Source organism: Chiloscyllium plagiosum, chromosome 31, assembly GCF_004010195.1.
Source record: "Chiloscyllium plagiosum isolate BGI_BamShark_2017 chromosome 31, ASM401019v2, whole genome shotgun sequence".
Classification (NCBI taxonomy): Eukaryota; Metazoa; Chordata; class Chondrichthyes; order Orectolobiformes; family Hemiscylliidae; genus Chiloscyllium; species Chiloscyllium plagiosum.
In genome coordinates, this window is record NC_057740.1 from 7,620,155 (window position 1) to 7,646,540 (window position 26,386).

The window sequence follows — 26,386 nt, forward strand, 5'->3', positions numbered from 1 at the left end:
TATCGGTCAGAGTATTGAGTACAGGAGTTGGGAGGTCATGTTGCGGCTGTACAGGACATTGGTTAGGCCACTGTTGGAATATTGCGTGCAATTCTGGTCTCCTTCCTATTGGAAAGATGTTGTGAAATTTGAAAGGGCTCAGAAAAGATTTACAAGGATGTTGCCAGGTTTGGAGGAATTGAGCAAGAGGGAGAGGTTGAATAGGCTGGGGCTGTTTTCCCTGGAGCATCGGAGACTGAGGGGTGACCTCATAGAAGTTTATAAAATTATGAGGGACATGGATAGGATAAATAGACAAAGTCTTTTCCCTGGGGTGGGGGAGTCTGGAACTAGAGGGCATAGGTTTAGGTTGAGAGGGGAAAGATAAAAAAGAAACCTAAGAGGTAACTTTTTCATGCAGAAGGTGGTACAAGTATGGAATGAGCTACCAGAGGAAGCGGTGGAGGCTGGTACAATTACGACAGTTAAAAGGCATTTGGATGGGTATATGAATAGGAAGGGTTTGGATGGATATGGGCCGGGTGCTGACAGGTGGGACTAGATTGGGTTGGGATATCTGGTTGGTATGGACAGGTTGGACCGAAGGGTGTCTTTCCGAGCTGTACATCTCTAGGACTCCATAACCGCTTCCAGTCCCACAGCCCTTTCAAGATATCAATGCAACTGTTCCTAATTTATAATTTTAATTGTTTTTCCATCAGATGGAATGCCTTCCGCTGCTGAGGTTGTTAACTTTGGAATTCTCATCCTAAACCTTGTGCTGCTCTACTTCCCTTTCTGCAGCCATGAGTTGTTTCATAAAACTTTTTCCATCAAACCATTGGTCATTGTCCTGATGCAGCTCTATTAACAAATTTTGTTTGATAACCCTCTCCTAAAGCAACAGTACATTTTACTATATAAAAAGCATCATAAAAATGTAGTTTGATGTTGAAATTATTTAAATTGTTTAGGGGGTCGTAACATGGCTAGATGATTGGCTGGCTGGTAGAAACCAGCGAGTAGGCATAAGTGGGTCTTTGTCCAGTTGGCAGGACGTGAAAATGGAGTCAGCAGTGTTCTGAGCTTAGGCCTCAACGTTTTACATTTTATATTAATGAATTAGCTGTGGGAAGTGAAGGCTAAGCAGCCAGATTTGCAGGTGACACCAACATATATAGGAAAGCATATTGTGAAGTAGTTATAAATTACAGATGGATATAGATAGGTTGAGAGTTGGCAAGTGGAGTATAATGTGGGAAATGTGAATCTGTTCAGTTTGGCAGGAAGATTGAAAAAAACGCAGTATTAATTAAATGGAGAGTAATGACAGAATTCTGAGGTGTAGAATGATTAAAGCAATCTGGTGTTTGAGTCACAAACTGTTAGTGTGCAGGTACAGCGCATCATCAAGAAGGGCAAAAGAATGCTATCCTTATACTTCAGTTATGTAGGGCATTGACGAGCCTACATCTTGAATACCAAGTGCAGTTTTAGTCTCCTTGGGGAACGATATAAATGCATTTGCTGGCAGTTCAGAGGTGGTATTGTCAGATGGATTCCTGGAATTGGCAGGATGCCTTATGAGGATTGGTTATAAAGGCTGGGCTTCTTTCCACCGGAGTTTAGAAGAGTGAAAGTGACTTGATTGAAGAATATCAGATCTTGAAAGAACATGATCTTAGAGCCCTCACAACTTAGGGCCTTTGGATCCTTCTCCTGGACTCTGGAAGCCTCCATGACACACTCCTTATCCTGGTAATGATGAAACCACACCAGGAGAGGAGGAGGAGGAGGACGTTGACCCAGACCCAATCTCCATGCTCATCTCCAGTGAGCCCTCTCTATCTTCAGTCCCCTCAATCCTCCAAGGAATTTCGACAACCAGTCCTCAACAGGCAAACCGATGATCCGAATGTTTTTTCTTCTGCCCCTGTTCTCAAGATCATCCACTTGGTTCTGCAAGCTACAGACCTCCGTCCCCAGGGCTTGGATCTCTTCCTTGGATGAACTGGCATCAGCTTCCACCAATGTGACCCTGTGCTCCACCTCATCTGTCCTTTTCTCCAGGTCTCCCAGCTACTGCTCATGCTTCTGCGACATGAGAGAGATTGAAGCCAGCTTCTCCAATCTGTTTCCCCAACATCTTGCGAGATTTCGAGAGCTCATTCACCAGGGCCTGGAAAGTAATCTGCTCCAAGGATCCTGCAGGCTGAACTGCAGACTCAGCCTCTGATGCTGGTCATCCCTATTTCAGCATCTCTGGATGGATGGAAACACAGGTAAGTTAATGTTTAGAAGTTTCTTGGGACTCCACGATCTTTCTGGAGTCCCAAGATATCACGATGGTCTGGGTTGGGCAGGTTAAAGGGTCGTCCTGCTTGTGGTGCAATGCAGAGCTCTGCAGTGCGATCTTCTCAGATCGCCGCCACCTTGGATCCCCAGCATATTAGATCCTGAATTATCTTGACAAGGAGGACCTGGAAAGGACATTTCTTCGTGAGTCAGCCCAGAACAAAGAGGCATTGTATTAAAATTGACCGTCACTCATTTACAACAGAAAAGAGAAATATTTGCTGAGACTTGTGCACTTTTGGAGCTCTGCCTCTGAAGGTGGAGGTATTGAATATATTTAATGATTTTTGAGAAGATTTATAGCTCAGATTGATGATAGCTATGTACGCTTGCTCGCTGAGCTGGAAGGTTTATTTTCAGACGTTTTGTCACCATGACAAAGGTAATATCATCAGAGAGAGTTTCCAGTGAAGTGCTGGTGGTATGTCCCGGCTCTCTATTTATAGGTCTTAGTTTCTTAAGGTGGGCGATGTCATTTCCAATTATTTTTTTCAAGGGAAGGTCGATGGGATCTAAGTCGATGTATTTATTGATGGAATTCAGAACTGTGTATCTCTGAGGTAACTCCACTGAATGTAGTCAGGTTCAGAGACCACTCTAATTCCGCAATATCTTTCATGATAAATGGGATGTTTTGAGGATAGATTGGTAGAACAGCATGTTCTGGGGCTGATGAGAGAGTAGAATACATTAGACATGCTATTCTGAAACAAGATAGGATTAATTAATGTATTAGTTTGCATAATGTGATTAGATTTTAGATTTAGTTTGAGGGGGGAGGAATGGATAGGGTGAATACCAGGTTTGTTTCTCCCATGATAAGGGAGACCAAGACTAGAAGGCATAGGTTTAAGGTGAGAGCAGAAAGATTGAAAAGGGACCTGTGCTGCACTTTGATTTCCAGAAGGCATTTTATAAAGTGCCATGTCAGTATTGGGGAAAACTGAAGCTCAAGGTTTATGACATGGATAGAAGTTTGGCTAACAGGAACCAGAGAACAGACAGAAATGAATCTTTTTGAGGTTGGTAAGATGTAACAATTAGTGAGCCAGAGTTCAGTGTTCGGATCTCTGTAATTTACAATTTATGAATGGCTTGGATAAGGTGTCCCAAATCTGCTGACAATGCAATGTGAGCCAGGAAAACAAGTTGTAAATAAATATAAGGATGTTGAAGAAGGAAATGAGTAGGTTAAATGGTTGGGGATAGATGTGGCAGATGGAAGATAATGTGAAATGGTCAATGTTGGCAAGGCAGTTTTAAAAAAAAATGATCAAAGTGGTGAGTGATTGCAGAGTCATAGAATCCATAGACCATTCAGCCCCCACTGATCCAAGTCCAGCTCCCCACCCTATTCCCATAACTCCACATTTACCATGGTTAACCCACCTAGCCTATGCATCCCTGGACACTACAGGCAATTTCAGCTTGGCCAATCCAGCTAATCTGCACATTTTTGTACTGTGGGGGAAACCAGAACTCCTGGAGGAAACCCACACAGACATGGAGAACATGCAAACTCCACAGGTGTGGTCACCTAAGGTGGAATCAGAGACAGCAGCGCGAACCACTAAGCCACCATGCAGCTCAGAGGTCTGAGATGCAAAGGGATTTGAGTGACCTAATGCATGAAATACAAAAGGTTAGCATGCAGTCTTAGCAATTAATTAGGAAAGTTAATAATTTATCAGTTATTGTGAAGAAAACTGAATACAATAATTGTAAAGTGACATTTCAGTTATATAGGGCCTTGTACATCTGGAGAATTGTACGTAGTACTGGTTGCATTATTTAAGCAAGGCTGTAAATACATTTGAAACAGTGCAGTGAAAGTTTACCAGATTAATTCCTGGAATGAGTAAGTTGCTTTGTGGGGAAAGGTTGGACAAGTGGGGCTTATAGCCGTGGGAGCTTAGAAGCATAAGAGTTTACTTGATTGAAACACAAAATCCTGAGAGGTCTTGATCAGCTAAATGTCGAGAGGATTCTCTTAAAGGAAAGTCTAAAATTAGAGTCACTGATTAAAAATCAGTCATCTCCTTCTAAGACCATAAAAACAAAAGAAATAGAAGCCAGAATAGGACATCTGTTCCATCACGGAATCCAACCTTCCATCCATGGGCATAATTTACATGGGTCGTTGCTCCGGAAAGACTGCCAACATAATCAAAGACCCATTGCACCCTGGTAATGATCTCCAACGTCTTCCATCGTGCAGGTGATACTGAAGCTTGAACACATGCAACAGCAGGTTCAGGAACTGATTTTTCCCAACTATTATTAGATTGATGAATGGACTGTTTGAGCTCAAATAATGCTGATCTGCTCATGTTGATCTCACCTAACACATTCCCTTTGCAGCAAAACCTGTACGCCTCTAAGTTTTTTACAACATTTGATCTATACATCCCTGTTTTCTATCATGTACCTGTAAAGCTCATAAACAAAGCTTTTCTCTGTACCTCGTTACACATGACAAAAAATTAATCAAATCAAATCAATCCTGCCCTGCCAATTTGTATATTCAAGACTGATCTGCCTCAACTCATTTTATGTGTCAGCTCCTTCTGCAGGACATCCCACTGTCCTACATTAAACTCTCATTTGTCAAGTTTTGCCAACTCACTCAAATGATCTATATTCCATTCTTGTGTCCTCCACATAACATGTCCTCTTACCTATTATTGTATTATCAGCAAATTGGGATGCATTACACTCTGTCCCCTCTTACAAGTCATTATCATAGTAAATAGTTGAGGCTCAAGGATTGGTTGATCCTTGTGGAACTCAGTTTTGGTTTTCCAACCTGCAAAAGACCCATTCGTCCCCACTGTGTATTAACCAATCCTCAACCCCTGCATTACCCAATGTCTTAAGCTCCTATCTTGTGCAATAACTTTTGATGTAGCACCTCATCACCTACCTTCCAGTCAACATGAAGACAAGATTCACCGATGAAGCTGAAAAACACAGCAGGTCAGGCAGCATCAAAGGAGCAGGAGAATCGACGTTTCGGGCATAAGCCCTTCTTCAGGAATGGCAATTGTAGCGCCCTTTCCTACATCCCTCCATTATTTCCTGATATATTCACTTTGCTCAACATTGAAAACTCTTCTGGGCCCTTGGAGGCCCAAGCAGCCAGAAAAATATCAGAGGGAATGCTATTGTCATGTTTCTCTGAGATATTACAGTTGGCTCTGCCATTTCCTTTCTCTCTTTTTGCCTATTTTTCTAGGACATTAATATGCTTGAATATTGAAAGGCCAGATTTTAATCTTTTGCAATCGTTGCCCTACTGGTGTGGGTCTGCTGTCCCAGTTTGTTTCACAGTGATGCTGATCTCCATCACACTCCTCCCGGTATCAGTTTTTAAAAGTTATATGAGCTTTTTTTTTCAGAGGCTCATGAGTCTTCAAAAGTTATTGAAAGCAGTGTCCTTGAAAATTTTTAAGATTGAATATAATCTTGTTCAGTAAGTGGGAATGTGAAGTTGAGGTTTCAGCCATGATCTTATTGTGTGGCTGAGTGGGCTTAGGAATCAAAAGAGACTTCTGCTCCTTGTTCATTGTTTTATCTGTTGAGCACAATTAAGAAATTGGCTTTTTAGTAAGTGTGAAAATAATGGATTGCTTTAAAAGCATCTGATGAACATTTATGCCCATTAAGTGTCTTTTGATATATTTAATAATCTAATACGTGACAATTTTTAAATTATTTTTATCTATAGGCTAAAAATGTTTTCAACACGTGGTGAGATTGCCATGATTAAATATACCTCAGTATATTCAACAGCATGACCACCTGTAGATTTTTGATCTCCAGAGGCAGAAATTGGCAGAGTCCACTTTATTGTTCCCTTCATCCTTCAGCTCTCCCCCTCATACATAAATTTGTTTTGGAAAGTGAAGTGTGTGACGTGATAGACTGGTGAAAGAGGAGAGTCATACATTACAAGCAATACATAAGGGCAGATGGTGATCCATCGAATCTGCTTTCTGAAAACCACTTTGCATAGATTCCTTTGTGATAGAAAATAAAAATGAATGTTTCTTTTAATAATTAAGAAAGCAGATATCAATCAGAAAATACTTTGTATAATTCCCTTAAGCTGCCAGCATGAGCTTGTTATGAACACTTTATTTTTCATACGTTCATTTGTGAGCTCGATAATGTATGTTGTTGAAATTATTACGTTTCAGTGCTTTTAACTTTTTTTTATTAAAGGCATTATGTTTGCTCAGTGTGATTGAACACAAACACTTGTATGTGTTTGTGTGTGTACTGGGGTTTTGATTTGCTTGTCGAGTAATTTCCAAATCCTGTTCTTGGTAATTGAACATAAGGCCGACAATGCACTTCTTAAAAAAAAAAAGAATGATGTTACATGCACCTCAGCAGCACATATACAATGGAGCTTTACAGACTGTGATCACACAGCATAAATATTTTAGATAGTCTGAAGCAAATAAGATGAGGCCTTTATAGTGTGTGTTGTGTTATTGGATTCCTCTCCTAAGAGGTGTCAAGTTTGATTGAAAAATAATTCGGGTTTTGGAGGTCCTGTTTCTGGTATTAATGAAAAGGGCAAGAGGTTTGAGACTCTCATTACTGGATTTTTATGTTGTGTTTTCTGTGCTTTCCATTTACAGACTATCCACTGTTTTCTAGCCAGCAGCTGGCTGGTGTCTTGATATCCAGCCTTGCTTTAAGAAAAAAAATGATGATTTCCATGGTATTTCTAACAGTTCTTCTTCAACAATGACCATTTGATGTTGCATTCTTAGCTAGTCACCGGGGCAGCACTGTGGCTCAGTGATTAGCAGTGCTGCTTCTCAGTGCCAGTGACCCAGGTTTGTCCCTGGGCTGTCTGTGTGGAGTTTGCAGGTTGTCCCCACGTCTACATGGGTTTCCTTGGGGTGCTCCGCTTTCTAACTACAGTCCAAAGATGTGCACGTTATGTGGGTTGACCATGCTAAATTTCCCTGTAGTGTCCAGGGATTTGCAGGCCAGTGGATTAGTCATGGTAAATGAGGAGTTTGTCAGTTTGGGTCTGATGCTGTTGGGAGGGTCAGTGTGGACTCGATGAGCTGAATGGCCTCTTATTGCATTGTAGGGATTCCATGATTCTAAAAGTGTTTTTGGATCATTCTTATCTCTTTTACTTGTAGCTTTATGTGTAAATGATATTGGTATTCAACATTTTTTATGGCTTGTTCCTTTTTGAATCTATCACCATGTTTAAGAGTTTAATTCGAGCTACTGAAACTGTTTGCATCAATCTGTAAGATTTATGTTTGTGCTATAAAGAGAGAAATCTGAGTGGAACTGAGAAATAAAAAAGGGATGATCACCTTATAGGGATTGTATTATAGAAAATTGAGAAAGAGATCTGTAAGAATAATAGGGTGGTTATATGAGGGGATTTTAACTTTCCAAACATAGACTAGGACTGCCATAGTGTTAAGAGTTTAGATGGAGAGGACTTTGTTAAGTGTGTGCAAGAAAATTTTCTGATTCAGTATGTGGATATACTTGCTAGAGAAGGTGCAAAATTTAAGGCAGGGCAGGTGACTGAGGTGTCATGGGAGAGCACTTTGGGGCTGGCGCCCATAATTCTATTAGTTTTAAAATAGTGATGGAAAAGCATAGACCAGATCTAAAAGTTGAAGTTCTAAATTGGAGCAAGGCAAATTTTGACGATATTAGGCAAGAACATTGAAAAGCTGATTGGGGGCAGATGTTCACCGGTAAAGGGAAGTCTGGAAAATGGGAAGCCTTCAGAAATAAGGTAATGTGAGTCCAGAGAAAGTATATCCCTGTTAGGGTGAAAGGAAAAGCTGGTAGGTATAGGGAATGCTGGATGACTAAAGAAGTTGAGGGTTTGGTTAAGAAAAAGAAGGAAGCGTATGTCAGGTATGGACAGGATAGATCGAGTGAATCCTTGGAAGGGTATAAAGGCAGTAGGAGTATACTTAAGAAGGAAATCAGGGCAAAAAGGGGACATGAGATAGCTCTGGCAAATAGAGTTAAGGAGAATCCAAAGGGTTTTTACAAATATATTAAGGACATAAGGGTAACTTGGGAGAGAATAGGGCCCCTCAAAGATTAGCAAGGCAGCTTTTGTGTGGAGTCACAGAAAATGGGGGAGGTAATAAATGAGTATTTTGCATAGATATTTACAATGGAAATGGACATGAAAGATATAGAATTGGGGAAATAAATGGTGATATCTTGCAAAATGTCCGGATTACAGAGGAGGAAGTGCTGGATGTCAAGAAATGCATAAAGGTGGATAAATCCCCAGAACCTGATGAGGTGTACCCTAGAATTCTGTGGGAAGCTAGGGATGTAATTGCTGGGCATCCTACTGAGATATTTGTATCATCAATAGTCACAGGTGAGGTGCCGGAGGACTGGAGGTTGGCAAACGCGGTGCCACTGTTTAAGAAAGGTGGTAAGGACAGCCAGGGAACTATAGACCAGTGAGCCAGACCTCAGTGGTGGGCAAGTTGTTGGAGGGAATCCTGAGGGACAGGATGAACATGTATTTGGAAAAGCAAGGACTGATTAGGGATAGTCAACATGGTTTTGTGCGTGGGAAATCATGTCTCACAAACTTGATTGAGTTTTTTGAAGAAGTAACAAAGAAGATTAATGGGGGGTAGAGCAGTAGATGTGATCTGTATGGACTTCAGTAAGGCATTTGACAGGGTTCCCCATGGGAGACTGGTTAGCAAGGTTAGATCTCACGGAATACAGGGAGAACTAGCCATTAGGATACAGAACTGGCTCAAAGGTAGAAGACAGAAGGTAGTGGTGGAGGGTTGTTTTCAGACTGGAGGCCTGTGACCAGTGGAGTGCCACAAGAATTGTGCTACTTTGTGTCATTTATATAAATGATTTGGTTATGAGCATAACAGGTATGGTTAGTAAGTTTGCAGATGACGCCAAAATTGGAGGTGTAGTGGACAGCAAAGAAGGTTACCTCCGAATACAACAGGACCTTGATCAGATTGGCCAATGGGCTGAGAAGTGGCAGATGGAGTTTAATTCAGATAAATGCGAGGTGCTGCATTTTGGGAAAGCAAATCTTAGCAGGAGTTATACACTTAATGGTAAGGTCCTAGGGAGTGTTGCTGAACAAAGAGACCTTGGAGTGCAGGTTCATAGCTGCTTGCAAGTGGAGTCGCAGGTAGATAGGATAGTGAAGGCGGCATTTGGTATGCTTTTCTTTATTGGTCAGAGTATTGAGTACAGGAGTTGGGAGGTCATGTTGTGGCTGTACAGGACATTGGTTAGGCCACTGTTGGAATATTTCGTGCAATTCTGGTCTCCTTCCTATTGGAAAGATGTTGTGAAACTTGAAAGGGTTCAGAAAATATTTACAAGGATGTTGCCAGGGTTGGAGGATCTGAGCTACAGGGAGAGGCTGAACAGGCTGGGGCTGTTTTCCCTGGAGTGTCTGAGGCTGAGGGGTGACCTTATCGAGGTTTACAAAATCATGAGGGTCATGGATAAGATAAATAGACAAAGTTTTTTCCCTGGGGTGGGGGAGTCTGGAACTAGAGGGCATAGGTTTAGGGTGAGAGGGGAAAGATATAAAAGAGACCTAAGGAGCAACTTTTTCACGCAGAGGGTGGTGTGTGTATGGAATGAGCTGCCAGAGGAAGTGGTGGAGGCTGGTACAATTGCAACATTTAAAAGGTATCTGGATGGGTATATGAACAGGTGCCTTTTCCATGCTGTACACCTTTATGACACTATTTAAATTAATGGGGCTGGAATCGCATTATAACCAATACATGCTTTCGAAGCCGTGTCCCCAGTTCATCTATTACGTTATAGTGAATTTGCATGAATAAAATGTGTGTTATCGCAGAATAATCTGTAGTTGTATTTATATAGTATCTTTTAACATAATAAAACATCCCAAGATGCTGGAGGTACATTGACCCGTAACTGAACCATATTTGTATCATACAAACCAAGGCTTTGGTGAAAATTGGTAGAAGTAGATTGTAAAAGAATACCTTATGGAATAAAGCGAGGTCGACAGGTGGAGAAGTTTAGGGATGTTGTTTTACAACTTAATGTTAAGATAAATAAAATCTTTGATTGATTCAAGTTGAATATGCTCATGGTGAGAACTAAGAGTCTTGAACAGGCCTGCCAAGAATGAAAATGTTTAAAATTTTGATGTTGCTTAACCAGAAGCCAATGAGCACAGGGATAATGGAGCAAAATGCCTGGGGGGGGACAAAACACACCACAAATGATAACAATTGCACAATGCTCCTCGCAGTACTTGGGAAGTAAAAATGAATAAATTGCCATCAGTTGATTCTCGTTTCTCTATTCCTGAGATTTTCTTTTGGAGCTGGTCTAGATTTCATTCCTCATTTTTGGTACAGTCACTGCTTTTATTCAGATTTGGCAGTTTGTTTCCTGAACATAAGGTGTTCACATTCTCTAATGCTGTAAACCCTGTCTCACTCCAGGATTACAACCTAGTTTCTTAATGTTTTAAACTTGCCTGATGTAATTATGTGGAAATAATCTTGTGTGGCACTTAACAATTTATTAGACTTTCGTGAAGTTTGCATTATTAAAGATATCCAATATATTCAGCAAACTTTGTTATTGATTTGTTATTGATTTGTTATTACGCTATGTGTGTTTAATCCCTTTTTTCTCTTTGTTCTTCCTGTTTATAGTGTACTTGTAGAAAGGATATGGTGAAGATATCAATGGATGTGTTTGTGCAGTTCCTTCAGCCTGATCGCTATGAGCTATGGAAAAACGGCAAAGACATTGTCACTATTGATCACAACAAGCCAACCGCTCTATCAAGTCCTGAAATGGAGGACTGGCTGGAACGGAAAGCGTCATTAAAGGCAAAAAGTATTAGAAGGTAACAGTGATATTTTTTATGAATTTAGAATTTGACGTGGTAAAGTGATAATTTTGCTCATTTTGTTTACTGCAAATCACTTTAATTTGAACTTCTTCATACCTCTAAGTGTATCCAAATACTTTGGGCTCTGAAGTAATATGCCAGTAACTGTCGACTGCTCTTAAGTTCCTTAGCATCAACGATCATGAGGACTGATGTTGGATTGAACTGTTCTCTGTGGTTTCACTGTCACGTCTTTAACATTTCTTTTTTAAAAAAAATTAAACTCCAATTCTTCTGCCCAACTTTAATCCTGCCTTATAGAGTATAATGTGGCTTGGTCTTCCCAAATGAATCTTATGCATTTTCATTAGTTATGAGTGAGGGACATGCATGAATCCATGCTTGAAATCTGCAGGAATGCTTTAGGGAAATGTCTAAAGCCTTTCTGCTGTTATCCTGTGAGGCTCCTGCCACAACCAGGTTCTTAGCAGAGCAGTTGTTTTGAAAATCTGATGTCAGGCATACAATTGACATGATTAGAGTGGTGCTGGAAAAGCATAGCAGGTCAGGCAGCATCCGAGGAGCAGGAAAATTGATATATTGGGCAAAAGCTTTTCATCAAGAAAGCCCTTCCTGCTCCTCGGATGCTGCCTGATCTGCTGTGTTTTTCCAGCACCATTTTAATCTTGACACTTAATCTCCAGCACCTGCAGTACCTACTTTCACCTATACAAATGACATGACTTTGGCTAGTTGCCCTGGTTTTATGATTATTGCCTCGATGCAGGATTTGTTGGCTTGGGAGAGGACATGAAAATGTTGGAGGGCTTTTCTTGACGTTAGCTAAGAAGATCTTGGTAAAGTGAATTGGCAAATTAGGTTAAAGGATAAGTCAGTGGACATGCAATGGCATGCATTAAGGTGGATATTTCATAGCACACTAATTACATACATTCCAAAGAGTAAGAAGAATTGCAGGGAACAGACCGACTATGCCTGGTTAAATAGAAATGTTAAACTTTTCAAACTTAAATAGAACCACATACAACCTGCAAAGACAGATGGAAGTTCAGAAGATGAGACCGTATAAATGACCAAAAACAAGTAATGGAGGGAAATGTTACAGTGTATTACAGGAGAAAGCTAGCCAGCAATATGAAAAGCGAAAGAATTTCCATACATATTTAAAAGAGGAGGTGGTAACACAATGGTTGTTCAATAGCAACTGAGTCTGGAGAATTACTAATGAATTACTACTAAAATAGGGAGATGGCAGATGAACTGAGCAGATATTTAATGGTTTTTACTATAGAGAATACAAGTAATATCTCAGAAATAGCAATGAATCACAAAATGTAAGGGAAGGAGAAATTCAGGAAAATTGCAGTAATCAGTGATGTAGTTCTCTGAAACCACCATTGTTCTGTTCCTGTGGTATGGAAAATCGTGCAGTAGGAATAATGGCACCTATGGGAAAAACGGGGTTGGGGCTAACCGCCAAAATTACCAGTAAAAATGGAAACAAAAAGTAGTTAGCCTGTTGGCATGGAAAGATGATTGGCTGGCTAACAGAAAGCAGAGAGTAGGTACAAATGGTTCATTTTCAGGTTGTCAAGATGTAATGAGTGGTGACCCACAGGAATGGTTACCTTCAACTTAACTGTTTATAACCTGTATAATTAACTTGGATGAAGATGTGGAGGATATGGTTGTCAAGATGATCCAATGATCTTAGGAAAATAAGTAGAGGACATAATGAAGCTATAAAAAAGATATTTTAAAAAGCTGGAGAATCTCAGCAGGTCTAGCAGCATCTGTGAAGAGCGAAACAGAGTTAAAGTTGGTTTCTTCCGAACTGAATTGGTGGAAGTCTGAGCCAGCACATTAGAAGCCCAATGCAACTGAGATGGTGACAGCAAATGTATGTTAATTCATGTCCAGTGTATAATACATTGGCCAAAAGGAGCAAGATTGCTGTACTGCCAATACCTGCTAACCTAACATTTGAATCCATCAACCTCTACCATCTAATATATTTGCTTTGGTTGTTTTGTTTCCTTTACAACTTAAAAAGTTGATTTCATTTCAGATTGAGAATTTTTCAGTAAGTGTGAACTATCATTGCTGTATTTGAAAAAAATACATAAATACCTGCTCTATCTTTCTGTGGCAGTGTGGTCCATATCTGCCATACAGATATATGAACTTGACATTTCTCAAATACATTTGAATGAGGCGCAAGAGAATGAGGTGCTGTTATTATGCATCTTTCTGATCAGTGGTGTAGCGACTGCATTTTTATGGTCAACTATGCATTTGCAATCTAATCTGTGCATAATAACAACTAGTGGAATTAATGTAATCACTTTTACAATAAATTTTGGCCCAATATCATTAGTAAAAGTTATTCGGTAATTATTTAAAGCAGTGGAACTTCTGATAGAAATAAAGACTTCTAAATATTGGTTATTGTACTCTTATACATTTTTGGACTTCGTATCTTTTGTGTAACATTGACAATATCCGAATTTCATATCTGTATTATTCAGTGAAAGAAATCTGTCAATAATATCTTCAATAGGAAAGAGCTTACAGAGAATGGTAGTTGCCATATTGTTGCAATTACATATTTGGAACATTTCAACTATCACATGGTTAGACCGAGTCCAAAAGGTTACCGGGTAGTTGTGGCTATAATAATAGTCTGGGCTGAATAGAGTTGAACCCATGGAACAATTACTTTATGAAAAAATAATATTGAGGTGCAAGAGTACAATATAAATATGAATGTTCCTTGCAGTGATGGACAGGTAATGAATTCCTTATCTAGCTGTACATCCTTAGTGCAATGCAGCTTTACAGTAGCATTGTAGAGTGTAGCTTGCACTTGCTGATCAGTTGTTTAAAATGAGTGCTGCATGTGAGGGAAGTGAAATGACTATAAGTAGAGCTATAGATGCATTTTGTTCAGCTTCATTAATGAAGGTGCAACTTGTCATCAGAACAGACATGGGCTGTTACACCATCAAATTAAGCTGCTACTTGTCATGACCTGATTAATTTGGTCAATCCCACTTTTCACTCCACTTTAATTGCTTGGAAGAGAGGAAGGCTATAGAATTAATTTGAAATGACTTACTTTAACAAGTTGATTTACTAGTGCATTTAATGAGAGTTTGTGACAATACTCTTCACAGTGATTCCCCCATCTTGTGAAGAATCTTTTCCTTGTCTCGCCTTAAGTTCTTTTCAAGATTACTTTAACTTTGTATCTCATTAAGCTCTCATGAACCAGTGAAAATGTATTTTTTGCTATCTTTTGCCTTCACGATCCTTTTAAACCTTGAAGATATTCAGTAAGTTACTCTTCCATTGTATGAACTATATTGAAGAGAGGCTTAACTTCTCAAATATCTTTTTAGTAAACTCAAAATTGTAATTTGCACTATTATATAAATGCTTAATTCAGGTGTTCCAGCTGTACTGTTGAGAGACTTTCTTAATTTTGCTTTTCAATTTACCTCCCTATCCTCATCCTTCCCTAAAAATGTACTGCAGATCCCATCGGCGAAGAACACAGACCAGGAGACAGAAAACTGATGATCAAAGAATACTGAGTGAACCAGCAGCTGAAGAAACTTGTGGAAAAGATGTGACAGAAGATGACACCAAAATCAAGGATGAACACAAAAGAACAATGGACGCAGAAGAACACAGCAAACCCAGCAAGGTTACAATCTTGGAGCTAGACCAAGGTGACTTCACAGATGATTTATTTAATCACCATTTTTCAGGTATGTGTATGAGTCTGCTATTAAATGCTTGTATGTTAGTGAATTCAAATGTTTTTCTCAGCAATGTTGTATGGAATGGAAAAAAAGACAGAGGTATATCTACCTGTAGAAAGGGTACACAGATGATTTCAAAGTGCATGTGTGCACATTTTGGTTCAACTTCCCCGCTATCCGTTTTCCCTTACAGAAAAGATTTTGCACTATTTCAACTCTGCTACACTGAATCCTGAAGTACACCTCCCAGAGGAATTAATACACATTATAACTTCAAATCTAATAATGCCAAAACATTGCATTGTTGGTTTTCCCTTCTTCAGGAAAGCTTTTAGCCTGTCAACATGAAGAATGTCAATGCTGTGAATCGAAATATTTTTCTATTTTGTAAGCCACATGTCAGCATCTACATTCTCATGTTGAGTACACCACAGATTAACCGCAAAGATACTTTCTTATTCGTCAGCAAAGCCCTATCATTCTACTCAAGATCATTTTTACTAGGCCGGTACACCTTAAATTTTTTCTTAATTTCCAAGAAATTTAAATTAGCAGTAACTCCGAGGTAGTTTGTGTTGTCTCTGGCATTATTAAATCTAGGTATTGGATTTGTATACCAACTCATTTCACTTGGTACCTTATGATGATAGTCTTCAACAAGACAGAATCTAATCACTTCCCATCACATTTAAAGAATTGCAATCACTGAATCACATGCTATCAATATCCTGCAGGCTGCCATTGACCTCAAATTGAGATGGACCAGCCATAGAAATACTGTAGCAACAAGATCAGGCAACAGGCTGGGAAATCTGTGGCAAGTAACTTCCCTCCTAACTGCTCAGAGCTTGTATATCCCCTATCAAGCACAAGTAAGGAGTGGAATAAAATACACTTCACTTGCCCAGATGAGTATAGCTCCACAATGCTCAAGGTTATCCAGGAAAAAAGGCAGTCTGATAGATTGGTGCCCCATATTTTGAATATTCACTCCTTCCATCATTGAACCTCCGTGGTAGTTCTGTGAAGCATTAATGCTAAACACCACAGCAACACATCAAGGTTTCTTTGATAGTACTGGAATGATAAAGGCAGTTGATGCTTGGGCTGAGCACCAACTGCAAGTTTCCTTCCGGTAGCATCTTGATTTATAATTATTGTCAGTGTGTTAAAATGCTGGAACTCCTTCCCTAATAACACTGTGGGTGCAGCTATAGCAGTACGAACCATACCTTCCCAAGACCAATTAGGAATGGGCAATATCTGCTGGTTTAGCCAGTCATGCCCACATTTCCTAATTAATAAATATTTTAAAAACATTTTTAAAAAGAGGTTTACACATTTTTATTCATCAGTTTGAGTTAAACTTAACCCGATCTCAACTATTCAGGCATTGAAGGACATATCATTCATTGTTCCTTTCAATGTAAATTTTAAGCTTTGGCAAGTTTAACTCTTTCAAAATTTGAAAGCATGTGGAATAAAGTAGAAAGTCTGCAATGATGTCCGTATTGGTGCATCAGAGAATTGTCAGGTGATATTTAAATCCACCCACCATTCCCACCTCCTTGTTTCTCCTCAAAGCAAAGATTAAAGCAAAAAAAAACCCCTCAAATCAATTATGTTTATTGTGGTTAGTGAGAAATCTCAAAGCATAGCTTTAGACTCCAAATTATACTGTTAACATATTTTCCAGCTTGGAATTTTATTAACATTTTTGTTTGTAGGTGAAATATAATTTGCACTTGGGCGTCTGATATAATGTCGTTCCAGTACTTTGTCAGATGTCCCAGACTCATTGCGTCTGGAAAGTTGAATTCAGGGACTTGAGACAGAATTTATACCACCCTATTTATGGACATTGTTGCCACTAAGTAGAATTGTTTACTTCTTTCCTCAAAAAAAACTATTTTAAGTTGAGTGAGCTCTTAAGAGAACCATTTATAAGTTGTAATATTCCAGTTATTAAATATGGTCTTCACTACAATGATTGAAGTTTTTTATCTGTTTATTTGATTGGATGTGGTGAGATGTAATGAATTACAATGGACCTAAATAACCTTACCCTTAATCAAAAGGATATTCTTATTAAAATACAGTTGAGCCTTTATTACCCTACACTTCAGTGCTAGAATTTCTTGGGACAAAGATCAATGACAATTTTTTCTCCTTTCATTTTTTAAATAAATAGTCAGAGTCATACAGCATGGAAACAGACCCTTTGGTCCAACCAATACCCGCAAAACATAATCTCAAACTAAACTCGTCCCACTTGACCTGCCTGTGCCTGGTCTATTTCCCTCTAAACCTTTCCTATTCATGTATCTATCCAAATGCCTTTTAAACATTGTTATTGTAGCTGCGTTCACCTCTTCCTCAGGAAGTTCATTCCACACGCGAACTCCTTCTGTGTAAAACATTTACCTCTCATGTCTTTTTAAAATCTCTCTCCTCTCACCTTACAAATTTGTCCCCTAGTTTTAAAATCCCCCATCCTAGGAAAAAGACAACTGGCATTAACTCTATATATACCTCTCCATTATTTTATAAACTTCTATCAAGTCTCCTCTCAACCTAGTTTGCTCCAGTGAATAAGTCCAAGCCTATCCAGCCTTTCTTTATACCTCAAACCTTCTATAACTAGCAACGTTCTGGTAAATATCTTCTGAAGTTTCTCTAGCTTAACAATATCCTTCCTATAAGTGGGTGACCAGAACTAGACTCAGTATTCCAAAGAGGCCTCACCAATATCTGGTGTAACTTCAACATAATGTCCTAACTCCTATACTCAAAAGACTGAGCAACGAAGGCAAGCATGCCAAATCCCATTTTAACTACTCTCTCTATACGGGACGTAAATGTCAAAAAATTATGTGCCTGCATCCCAAGTCCCTCTTTTCTACAACAGACCCCCCTCCTTAATTGTGTAGGCCCCCCTTGTTTGTTGTACTAAAGCTAATACTTTGCACTTATCCAGATTGAACTTCATCTCATGTTTTTCAGCCTATTGACCCAATTGATCAAAATCATTTGTAATTTTAAAAAACCCTCTTCACTGTCTATTGCCACCAGTTTTGGTGTTGTCCGCACTATAATTCATGAAAATTGATATCTGCTTTCTTTTTCTGTATGTTACTTCAGCCTCATTGTTTGAGGTTTCATCAATGTGACTTAACTGTGCACCTGTAACTTCCTGAATATAGAACCTGGAATATTTTACTCCATTGCACACCTGCATGTGTGTGTTCTGTGGAGTTGAAGGACAGAGGAAGTGCACCATTGTAGTAATCCCTCAGTTGATAAACTTGCATTGAGTCTGCTGGCAGTGAAAAGTTTTTAAAGAAGAATCATTGAGTTGTTATACCAGAAAGAATGTACATGCATTAATATACATATAAACAAAGTTTGCGGATGTATAAGTTAGATTCATTAGTCAAGGAAAATGCAGGATTACAGGGATAGGGTAGAGGGATGGGTGTGGGTGGGATGTTTTTGAGTGTCGGTGAGGGCTGAATGGCTTGTTTCCATTGCTGTAGGGATTCTATAATGATGAATAGAAGGTTTGCTGTCACAAATTATTTGGGAAACCACCTTTGAATGCACTTGTATTGGCGAATGTTTTACTGCAGTTTAGCAGAAAATTGTCAGACGTTATAAATTCTCTTTTGAAGTTGGATCATTTCTGTAGATTTCTTGTTCTGCATTTTTAGTATCTCAATTGATATTTTTGGAAAATTCACACAGCTCAGCCTTCTTCTCCACATCTAGAATTTCTTACATGGTTCAATTTCCCACAAATCTAAGTGAAAGACTTTGTCCACTATATACTCATACATACCAAACACTCCCATAGCTATCTGGAATTGGATGATTAGAGAGACTCAGAGATATTCCAGCAGGGATTGAAATACTAGATTGGTCTGGTAGAAAGGCTCCTTATTAATACAAGAATAGTTACCTTACTTAAAATCTCCTTATGCTCTAAGGTTTCTTTAAACCTTCTAATGCTCTAAGTCAAGGAAAATCTTAAATTTATACACTACCTTTCATAACCTGAGAACATCTCAAGATACTTTTTTGCCAGTGTAAAAACTGCAGTCTTAGCCTGCTTGGCACACCCTCCTCATTCCTGAAGAAGCGCTTATGCCCGAAACGTCGATTCTCCTGCTCCTTGGATGCTGCCTGACCTGCTGCGCTTTTCCAGCAACACATTTTTCAGCTCTAATCTCCAGCATCTGCAGTCCTCACTTTCTCCTAAAAACTGCAGTTGCCAATTTACGGATTGATAATGACTAAACACTCAGTGACTGGCCATAGTTCTGGCTGTCTTGTTCTCTTCATGAAATATTGGTTAAGCTCTTTCCTGTAAGACTGAGGACAAAGATACTTTTAACAGCTCCTTTAAAGAACAGAAGGTCTGACAGCGCAGTATTCTTTCAATAAAACACTGGAATGTTAGACTATAGATTTAGGTACCTAGTTCTCTAAAATGTGACTTAAACCCATGATCTTCTGGTTGTGTAATTGAGCTCTGCCACTAAAATACAGCTAACATCACGAAACACATAAATTGCTTGATTTTTCCTTCTCTGGAGAGAGACTTCTGCGTCAGTATGTTTCTATTGTGTGTATAATGATGTACAACCTTACCAAAGATCTTAGAGGGTCTGTGATTTTTCTCTTTCTGTGAACAGCTAATGGCAAGCCACTGAAAACATATTCACGTTCCTCAAAATCCAAAAATGAAAAGAAAAAGAAACGTGTGGAAACAGACACCGTAGCAGCTATCTCAGCTGATGGCATTGAACCTACTGAACCATCCAAAGCAGAATTATCCCAGGCAGATTCTCCATCTGCATCAGCAAGTATGCTTTCAGATAGTTTTACTGCTGAAGATGAATTTAAACCCAGAGCTAAAGCTACCATGATGTACGTGCTACCTAAATCAAAGAAGGTGGTGTTCGACAAGGAGCACATGTCCTGTCAGCAGGCTTTTGAGCAGTTTGCCACCAGGAACAAACTACCAATGTGGAAGGAAGCAGAAATGAACAATGATGGAATAACAATGGAGGAGGAGGCGAGTGACCATGAAAGCGTGGATGTCAGTTTTGAAACTACTGAAGTGCAGGTATAACAATGACAATGATTTTCTTTCATGGATTTATGCTCAATTATTTTCCTATAATAAGAAACATCTTTCATACCCACAATAATAGCATGTATCCAGACATTGTCGACCATAAAGATGGCAAAGGTCAGTTTAATACCCTTCCAGCTATGAAAAACAGACAAAGTTCCTAAGAATTTAAGAGAATGACTGACCACTGTTTTTATTTGTAGAGGTGTGATACCAGCTGCCACTGTTTTATTTTCAGAGCTGTTGTGACTATGGTCTATTGTTACACTGTTGTTTTTAGGGTTGGAAATCTTCATTATATCAAGCTAGAAATAATTAATCCTATCAATACCAAAGTTTCTATAACAATTGATACACTGCAAAACTATCAAGGTGTCTCAGTAAACGAATGTGAATGGTTGGTTTTTGAAAAGTAATAAACTACATGATTCTGGATAATTTGATAAGATCTTGGATTGGTCACGGACAGAAGAGACAATATAATCTTGAACAAAAGTGTTTGAATGTGGGATTTTCTTTCTTAACGTTTTTTTTTTAGCTGGACCAGACTATTGTGGTTTGGGTTTAGGACTGAGGGATGTACTGCAGTTTTTAACTGTTTCTCCAGTTGTAGGTTTGAACTGAAACCTGTCTGCTGTGCTGGTTTGGATGGGCATTGGTTAATCCTGTGATACTATATGCAAAATCTGGGAAACATTTTATGTCTCTAAACCAGCAAAGCAAGGATGCAAATCTGTGTTTCTTCCCTTGTCTGAAGGAATCCAAAACTAACAGAGTAGCAGTCCCTCCAACTCTTAATCCTTTACTTCAAAATCATGACATCTACCTACTGGGCTAAACTAATTAGAATGGAGCTTGCTGTTTATTCATTTTCATCTGCCCTAAAAAAATTGCCAAAAGGATGACATAATTTGTCCCTTTACATTATTTTCTCCCTTTGATACACTGTTGCTGGCAAATCTATTTTCGAAATAAGTCATCTTCCTTTAATCTTGCACATTGTGCCTTTCCTTTTTAAAAAAAAAAGTCAAAACTTTTAAAACTCCTTTGTCTGAACTTTGTTTTTCCTTTATTTTGGTGTTTTGACATACACATGCACAGACAAGCATCCGTGCATCTATTTCCTGTTTAAATGAAGGTTATCTTCTACATTCCTCGTTTACAAAGCAAACTGAAGCTATCTTGATGTATGATTTATATACAACTTTTGAGTATAGTTTCAAAACCATGAGCAGTAATTTTAGGGCTAATATGTGGAGACACTCTTTCTTGCTCAGTGTGATCATTGTAAGGAGTAAATTTCAGGACAAACCACTGAAAAAACAATTACTAGCTAGAATCAGTCAAGAAACACTTGAGTCTTGCAATGGAGGTGTTTTAACTCATCAGGATGATTTTATGTAGCTGAATTGCCTTCCTCATTCATAATTACCTTGCCATTTTTCTGAAACCTGATTTATCAAAACATGCCTAAAGTTCTGGATGTTTCAGAATAAAACTTCAATGTAGGTATGTGAACTCTTTAAAATTAAGATGTTAATTTGGTCAGTTTTCCTGAATAAAGTTAGCATTATTTTCAATTAGAGGAGAAACGGTTGGGTGCAAGATTTGTTCCGTGACAAGTAGCAAAGGGTGATAGCGCACACATTTCTGTTACTGAAAAGGTATTTCCAGAGGAATTCTACACGGCTCAGCATTAGATCCCTTGCTGTTCACATATCTCATAAACTCTAAATTAAATATACGAGGGATTGATTAAGAAGCTTACAGATGGTGCAGAAATTGGCTATGTGCTGAACAGAAAGGAAAATGCCTGTAGACTGAGGGAAGATATGAGTGATTGCTCAGGTGAGAAGAAAAGTAGCAAATGGAATTCAGGTTGAAGAAGTGTGTAATTCATTCGGAAAGGGAATGCACAATAAACGAGAGAGTATTGCGATGGTATGTTGTAAAAAAGCCTGTTTTTTTTTTTTATTATTTGGAATGTTCCTGTAAGACAAAAATAGGAATATTCTGAAAGAAGGTTCGATGGTTTTCCGATTATGACATCACTCGGTTTCAGGAGGTGCTCATGTGACCTGAAGTTGCCATGGGGATGAACAGGCAAAAAGCAAAGGATAAAAAGAAAGCGAATGTTATTTTCAGCCTGTTTCTGTAGCAGTTGGTTCACAGCACGTTCAAAATTTAATATAAATGGTTCTCTCTGAATGGAACAATTTTCTGGTTGACAGTCTTTAAACAGATGCTGATGTTGAAGCAGATCTATGAAAATAAAGAATCTGTTATAGGTCTCATACAGTTGAAAGAGCAGAGATCTGAAGACTGGAAGAACAAAGGATTGAGGATTGGATAAGACTCATTGCAACTGTTTATGTTGCCATAACCTACCAGAGTATTTAAAGAGGTTTGAAAAGGAGCCTCTGAAGATTCTGTGCTATCAGAACTATTGTGGAGTGAAGGAGGATTTGCACCTTGTCAATAGTAACCATACCTGAGACTTTGATAGGCTGCTGTGTTTGAATTGTATAGATTTCAGTTTATTTGCTGCAACAACATTTTTTAAAAGCGAAATGCTATCCAGCAGTTTTCATGGGTCATGGATGTTCCTTTTTTTTTGAAGGAAATTACCTTAGGTGGTATTGTCCTAACAACAAGAAAAAGTGTGATGAAGAACACTGTCCTTTGTTAGATGAAGCATGAAGTATAACAACCAGGGAACCAACATGGTTACAGTGTAGGAGTCCAACCTTGCCAACAAAGTTTGACCAAATTGACCAGAGTCAGCCAGCTTGGTTTAAAATTGGAACAAAACTTGGCAGTTAACTGATAATCATCTAAATGATTGTACAATCGTAATGCCATTACCAATCAGTCCACTTGACATTCAATCAGCACTTTTGCCCAACCCCCAAATACAGTCATTTTCCTCTTACGTTGGTATTTTTTGTGAATTGTCCTGATGAGTGCAAAATGAAGTGTCCTTTTTTAGCAATCTCTTTTGTTCCCAGGATGTGGTCATTATTGGCTAGGCCAGTTCCTGTTGCTCAGCCCCTTGAGGTTGTTATTGAGCCTTGAATCACAACCTTATCGTATATTTACACCTATTGTGCTGTTATGGAACCTATTCTATCATTCTGTACTAACTACAGTGAAGGGATGGTGATATCGTTCAACTCCGAGGAAAAGCTGCACATTGTGGTTCTTTTTCTACCAAGTAATAGGAATCGCGGGTTTTGAAATGTAGCATCAAAGGAATTTCTGGTCAATTATAAGTTCCCCAGATAGTAAGGCTGATTTAAATATCGAGGGGTGAATGTTAAATTCTCTTCTGTTGGTAATGGTCATTGCCTGGCATATATGTGGCACATATTGCTTGCCATTTATCAGCCCAACCTGAAAGTTGGCCACATCACTGAAGGACATTTGTGATTTAGGAGGCGCTTTATGACCAGTTTCGTGGTCACCATGACTGAAACGAACATTCAATTCAAGACTTATTGATTGATTCCAAATTCCATCCCCTGTGTTGGTGGGATTTGAACCCATGTCGCCAGGACATGGCTGGACAGGTATTTGGCATCCCACTTCATTACAGGGTAGCATGTAACATCCCAGAAGCAGCGATAAATTGTGAAATGAAAGAGAAGAAGGAACTCAGGAAAACTTTAATCACAGAATAGTGGTGTAAGACCATAAAATATCCCCTTCATCCTTCTAAACTCCAAGTATAAACCCAGAGCCCTCAAACGTTCCTCATATGTTAAGCTTTTCATTCCTGAGACCAGTCTTGCAAATCTCTCTGAACACATTCCAGGGCCAGTATATCCTTCCTGAGATACAATGCCCAAAACTTGTGCACAATACTCCAAATGTGGCCTGACCAGAGTGTTATAGAGCCTCAGAAGTACATCCCTGCTTTTATATTCAAATCCATAGTTGCATTTGCTTTTCTAACTACTGACTCAACCTGCAAGTTTGCCTTGAGAGAATCCTGGATGAGAACGCTGAAGTCTGTTTGCACTTTAGACTTCTAAATTTTCTCCCCATGTAGAAAATAGTCTGTCACTCTATTCTTCTGACCAAGGTGCATGACCTCGTACTTTCCCACGTTGTATTCCATCTGTCACTTCTTTGCTCTCTGTCTTATCCTGTCCAAATATTTCTGCAGCCTCCCTGCCTTTTCCATGCCACTTATCCCTTTACCTATCTTTGTACCATCTGCAAACTTAGCCAGAATGCCCTCAGTTCCTTCATCTAGATCCCAGTGGAACGTTGTGATCCCAACACTGTGCTTTGTGGAACACCACTTGTCACTGGCTGCCATCCTGAGAAAGACCATTTTATCACCACACTCTGCTTTCTACCAGACAGCCAAGCTTCTATCCATGCTAGCACCTTGCCTCTAGCACCATGGGCCTACATCTTACGCAGTAGCCTCCAGTGTGGCACCTTTTCCAAAGCCTTCTTGAAGTCCAGATAGATAATATCCTTTGGCTGTCCTTGGTCTGACCTGCTCATTACTTCCTCAAAGAATTGTAGCAGGTTTGTCAGGCATGGCCTCCCCTTGATGAAACCAGGCAGACTTGGCCCTTTTTTTGTTAGATTCCCTACAGTATGTAAACAGACCCTTCGGCCTAACAAGTGCACACTGACCCTCCAGGGAGTAGCCCATCCAGACCCATTCCCCTACCTTATATTTACCCCTGACTAATGCACCCAACACTATAGGCAATTTAGCCTGGTCAATTCACCTAACCTGCACATCTTTGGACTGTGGGAGGAAACCCACGCAGTCACGTGGAGAATGTGCAAACTCCACACAGACAGTTGCCTAAGGCTGGAATCGAACCCTGGTCCCTGGCGCTGTGAGGCAGCAGTGCTAACCACTGCTTTTCTCATACACGTCTGAGGTTAGGCAAATCGGTCTGTATTTTTCCATCTTTTGCCTTACTCCCTTTTTAACAGGGGTGTCACATTAACAAATTTCCAGTCCTCTGGGACCCTCCCTGATTCTAGTGATTCCTGAAAGTTCACCACTAATGCCTCCACTATCTCTTCAGCTACCTTCCTTAGAACACTGGGATGTAGTCCAACTAGTCCAGTGATTTATCTGCCTTCAAGCTATTCAGTTTTTCTAGTACTTTCTCCTTGGTGATGGCAACATTACTCAGCTCTGCCCCTCACTCTCTTGAGTGTTTGGGATATCACTCGTGTTGTGCACCATGAAGACTGATGCAAAGTAAGTATTCAGTTTCTCAGCCATTTCCTTGTTCCCCACTACTATCTTTCCAGCTGAGTAAATTGTTGGAGCTCCAGACTGTCAAATGCCTATGCACTGACAAGCTTCATGGTAATATGTTGAAGGTTTAATTTTCCAAGACTACTATGATTTGGGGATGGTTCCATTAGATGGGAAAATAGTGAATGTAATTCCTTTATTCAAAAAGGGAGGTGGACAGAAAGCAGGAAACTACAGGCTGTTTGGCTTAACAACTATCACAGCTTTTATGAGGCATTATTGAAAATATTTTAGCAAGGTACTTCAATGAGCTCAAAGTAATCAGGTGGGATCAGCATTGTTTTGTGAAAGGGAAATCATGCTTGGAGATTTTTGAGATGGTAACATGCGTTGTAGCTAAAGGGCGTTTTCCCAATTCTCCCAATTCCTTCGTCTCCGCCGCATCTGCTCCCAGGAGGACCAGTTCCAAAAACGTACAACCCAGATGGCCTCCTTCTTCAAGGACCGCAATTTCCCCCCCCGACTTGGTCGACGATGCCCTCCACCGCATCTCTTCCACTTCCCGCTCCTCTGCCCTTGAGCCCCGCCCCTCCAACCGCCACCAGGACAGAACCCCACTGGTCCCCACCTACCACCCCACCAATCCCCATGTACAGCGCATCATCCGCCGTCACTTCCGCCACCTCCAAACAGACCCAGCACCAAGGATATATTTCCCTCCCCTCCCCTATCAGCTTTCCGTAGAGACCACTCCCTCCGCCACTCCCTTGTCAGATCCACACCCCCCACCGACCCAACCACCACTCCCGGCACCTTCCCTTGCAACCGCAGGAGGTGCAACACTTGCGCCCACACCTCCCCCCTCACTTCTCTCCAAGGCCCCAAAGGAAACTTCCATATCCGCCACAGATTCACCTGCACCTCCACCCACATCATCTACTGCATCCGCTGCAGCCGGTGTGGCCTCCTCTATATTGCGGAGACAGGCCGCC

At 39.8% G+C, this 26,386-nt stretch overlaps 1 protein-coding gene across 5 annotated transcripts in view; it reads left to right on the top strand.

Moving 5' to 3' along the window:
- The window catches only part of kdm4b (lysine (K)-specific demethylase 4B), a 479,312-nt gene that overhangs the window by 315,963 nt on the left and 136,963 nt on the right, over positions 1-26,386 (top strand). For all 5 annotated transcript variants that reach the window (XM_043720917.1, XM_043720921.1, XM_043720919.1 and 2 more), the window contains 3 exons: positions 11,049-11,245; positions 14,789-15,024; positions 19,713-20,146. In XM_043720917.1, coding sequence (XP_043576852.1) covers positions 11,049-11,245; positions 14,789-15,024; positions 19,713-20,146 — 867 coding nt within the window. The remainder of the gene's footprint in view (positions 1-11,048; positions 11,246-14,788; positions 15,025-19,712; positions 20,147-26,386) is intronic.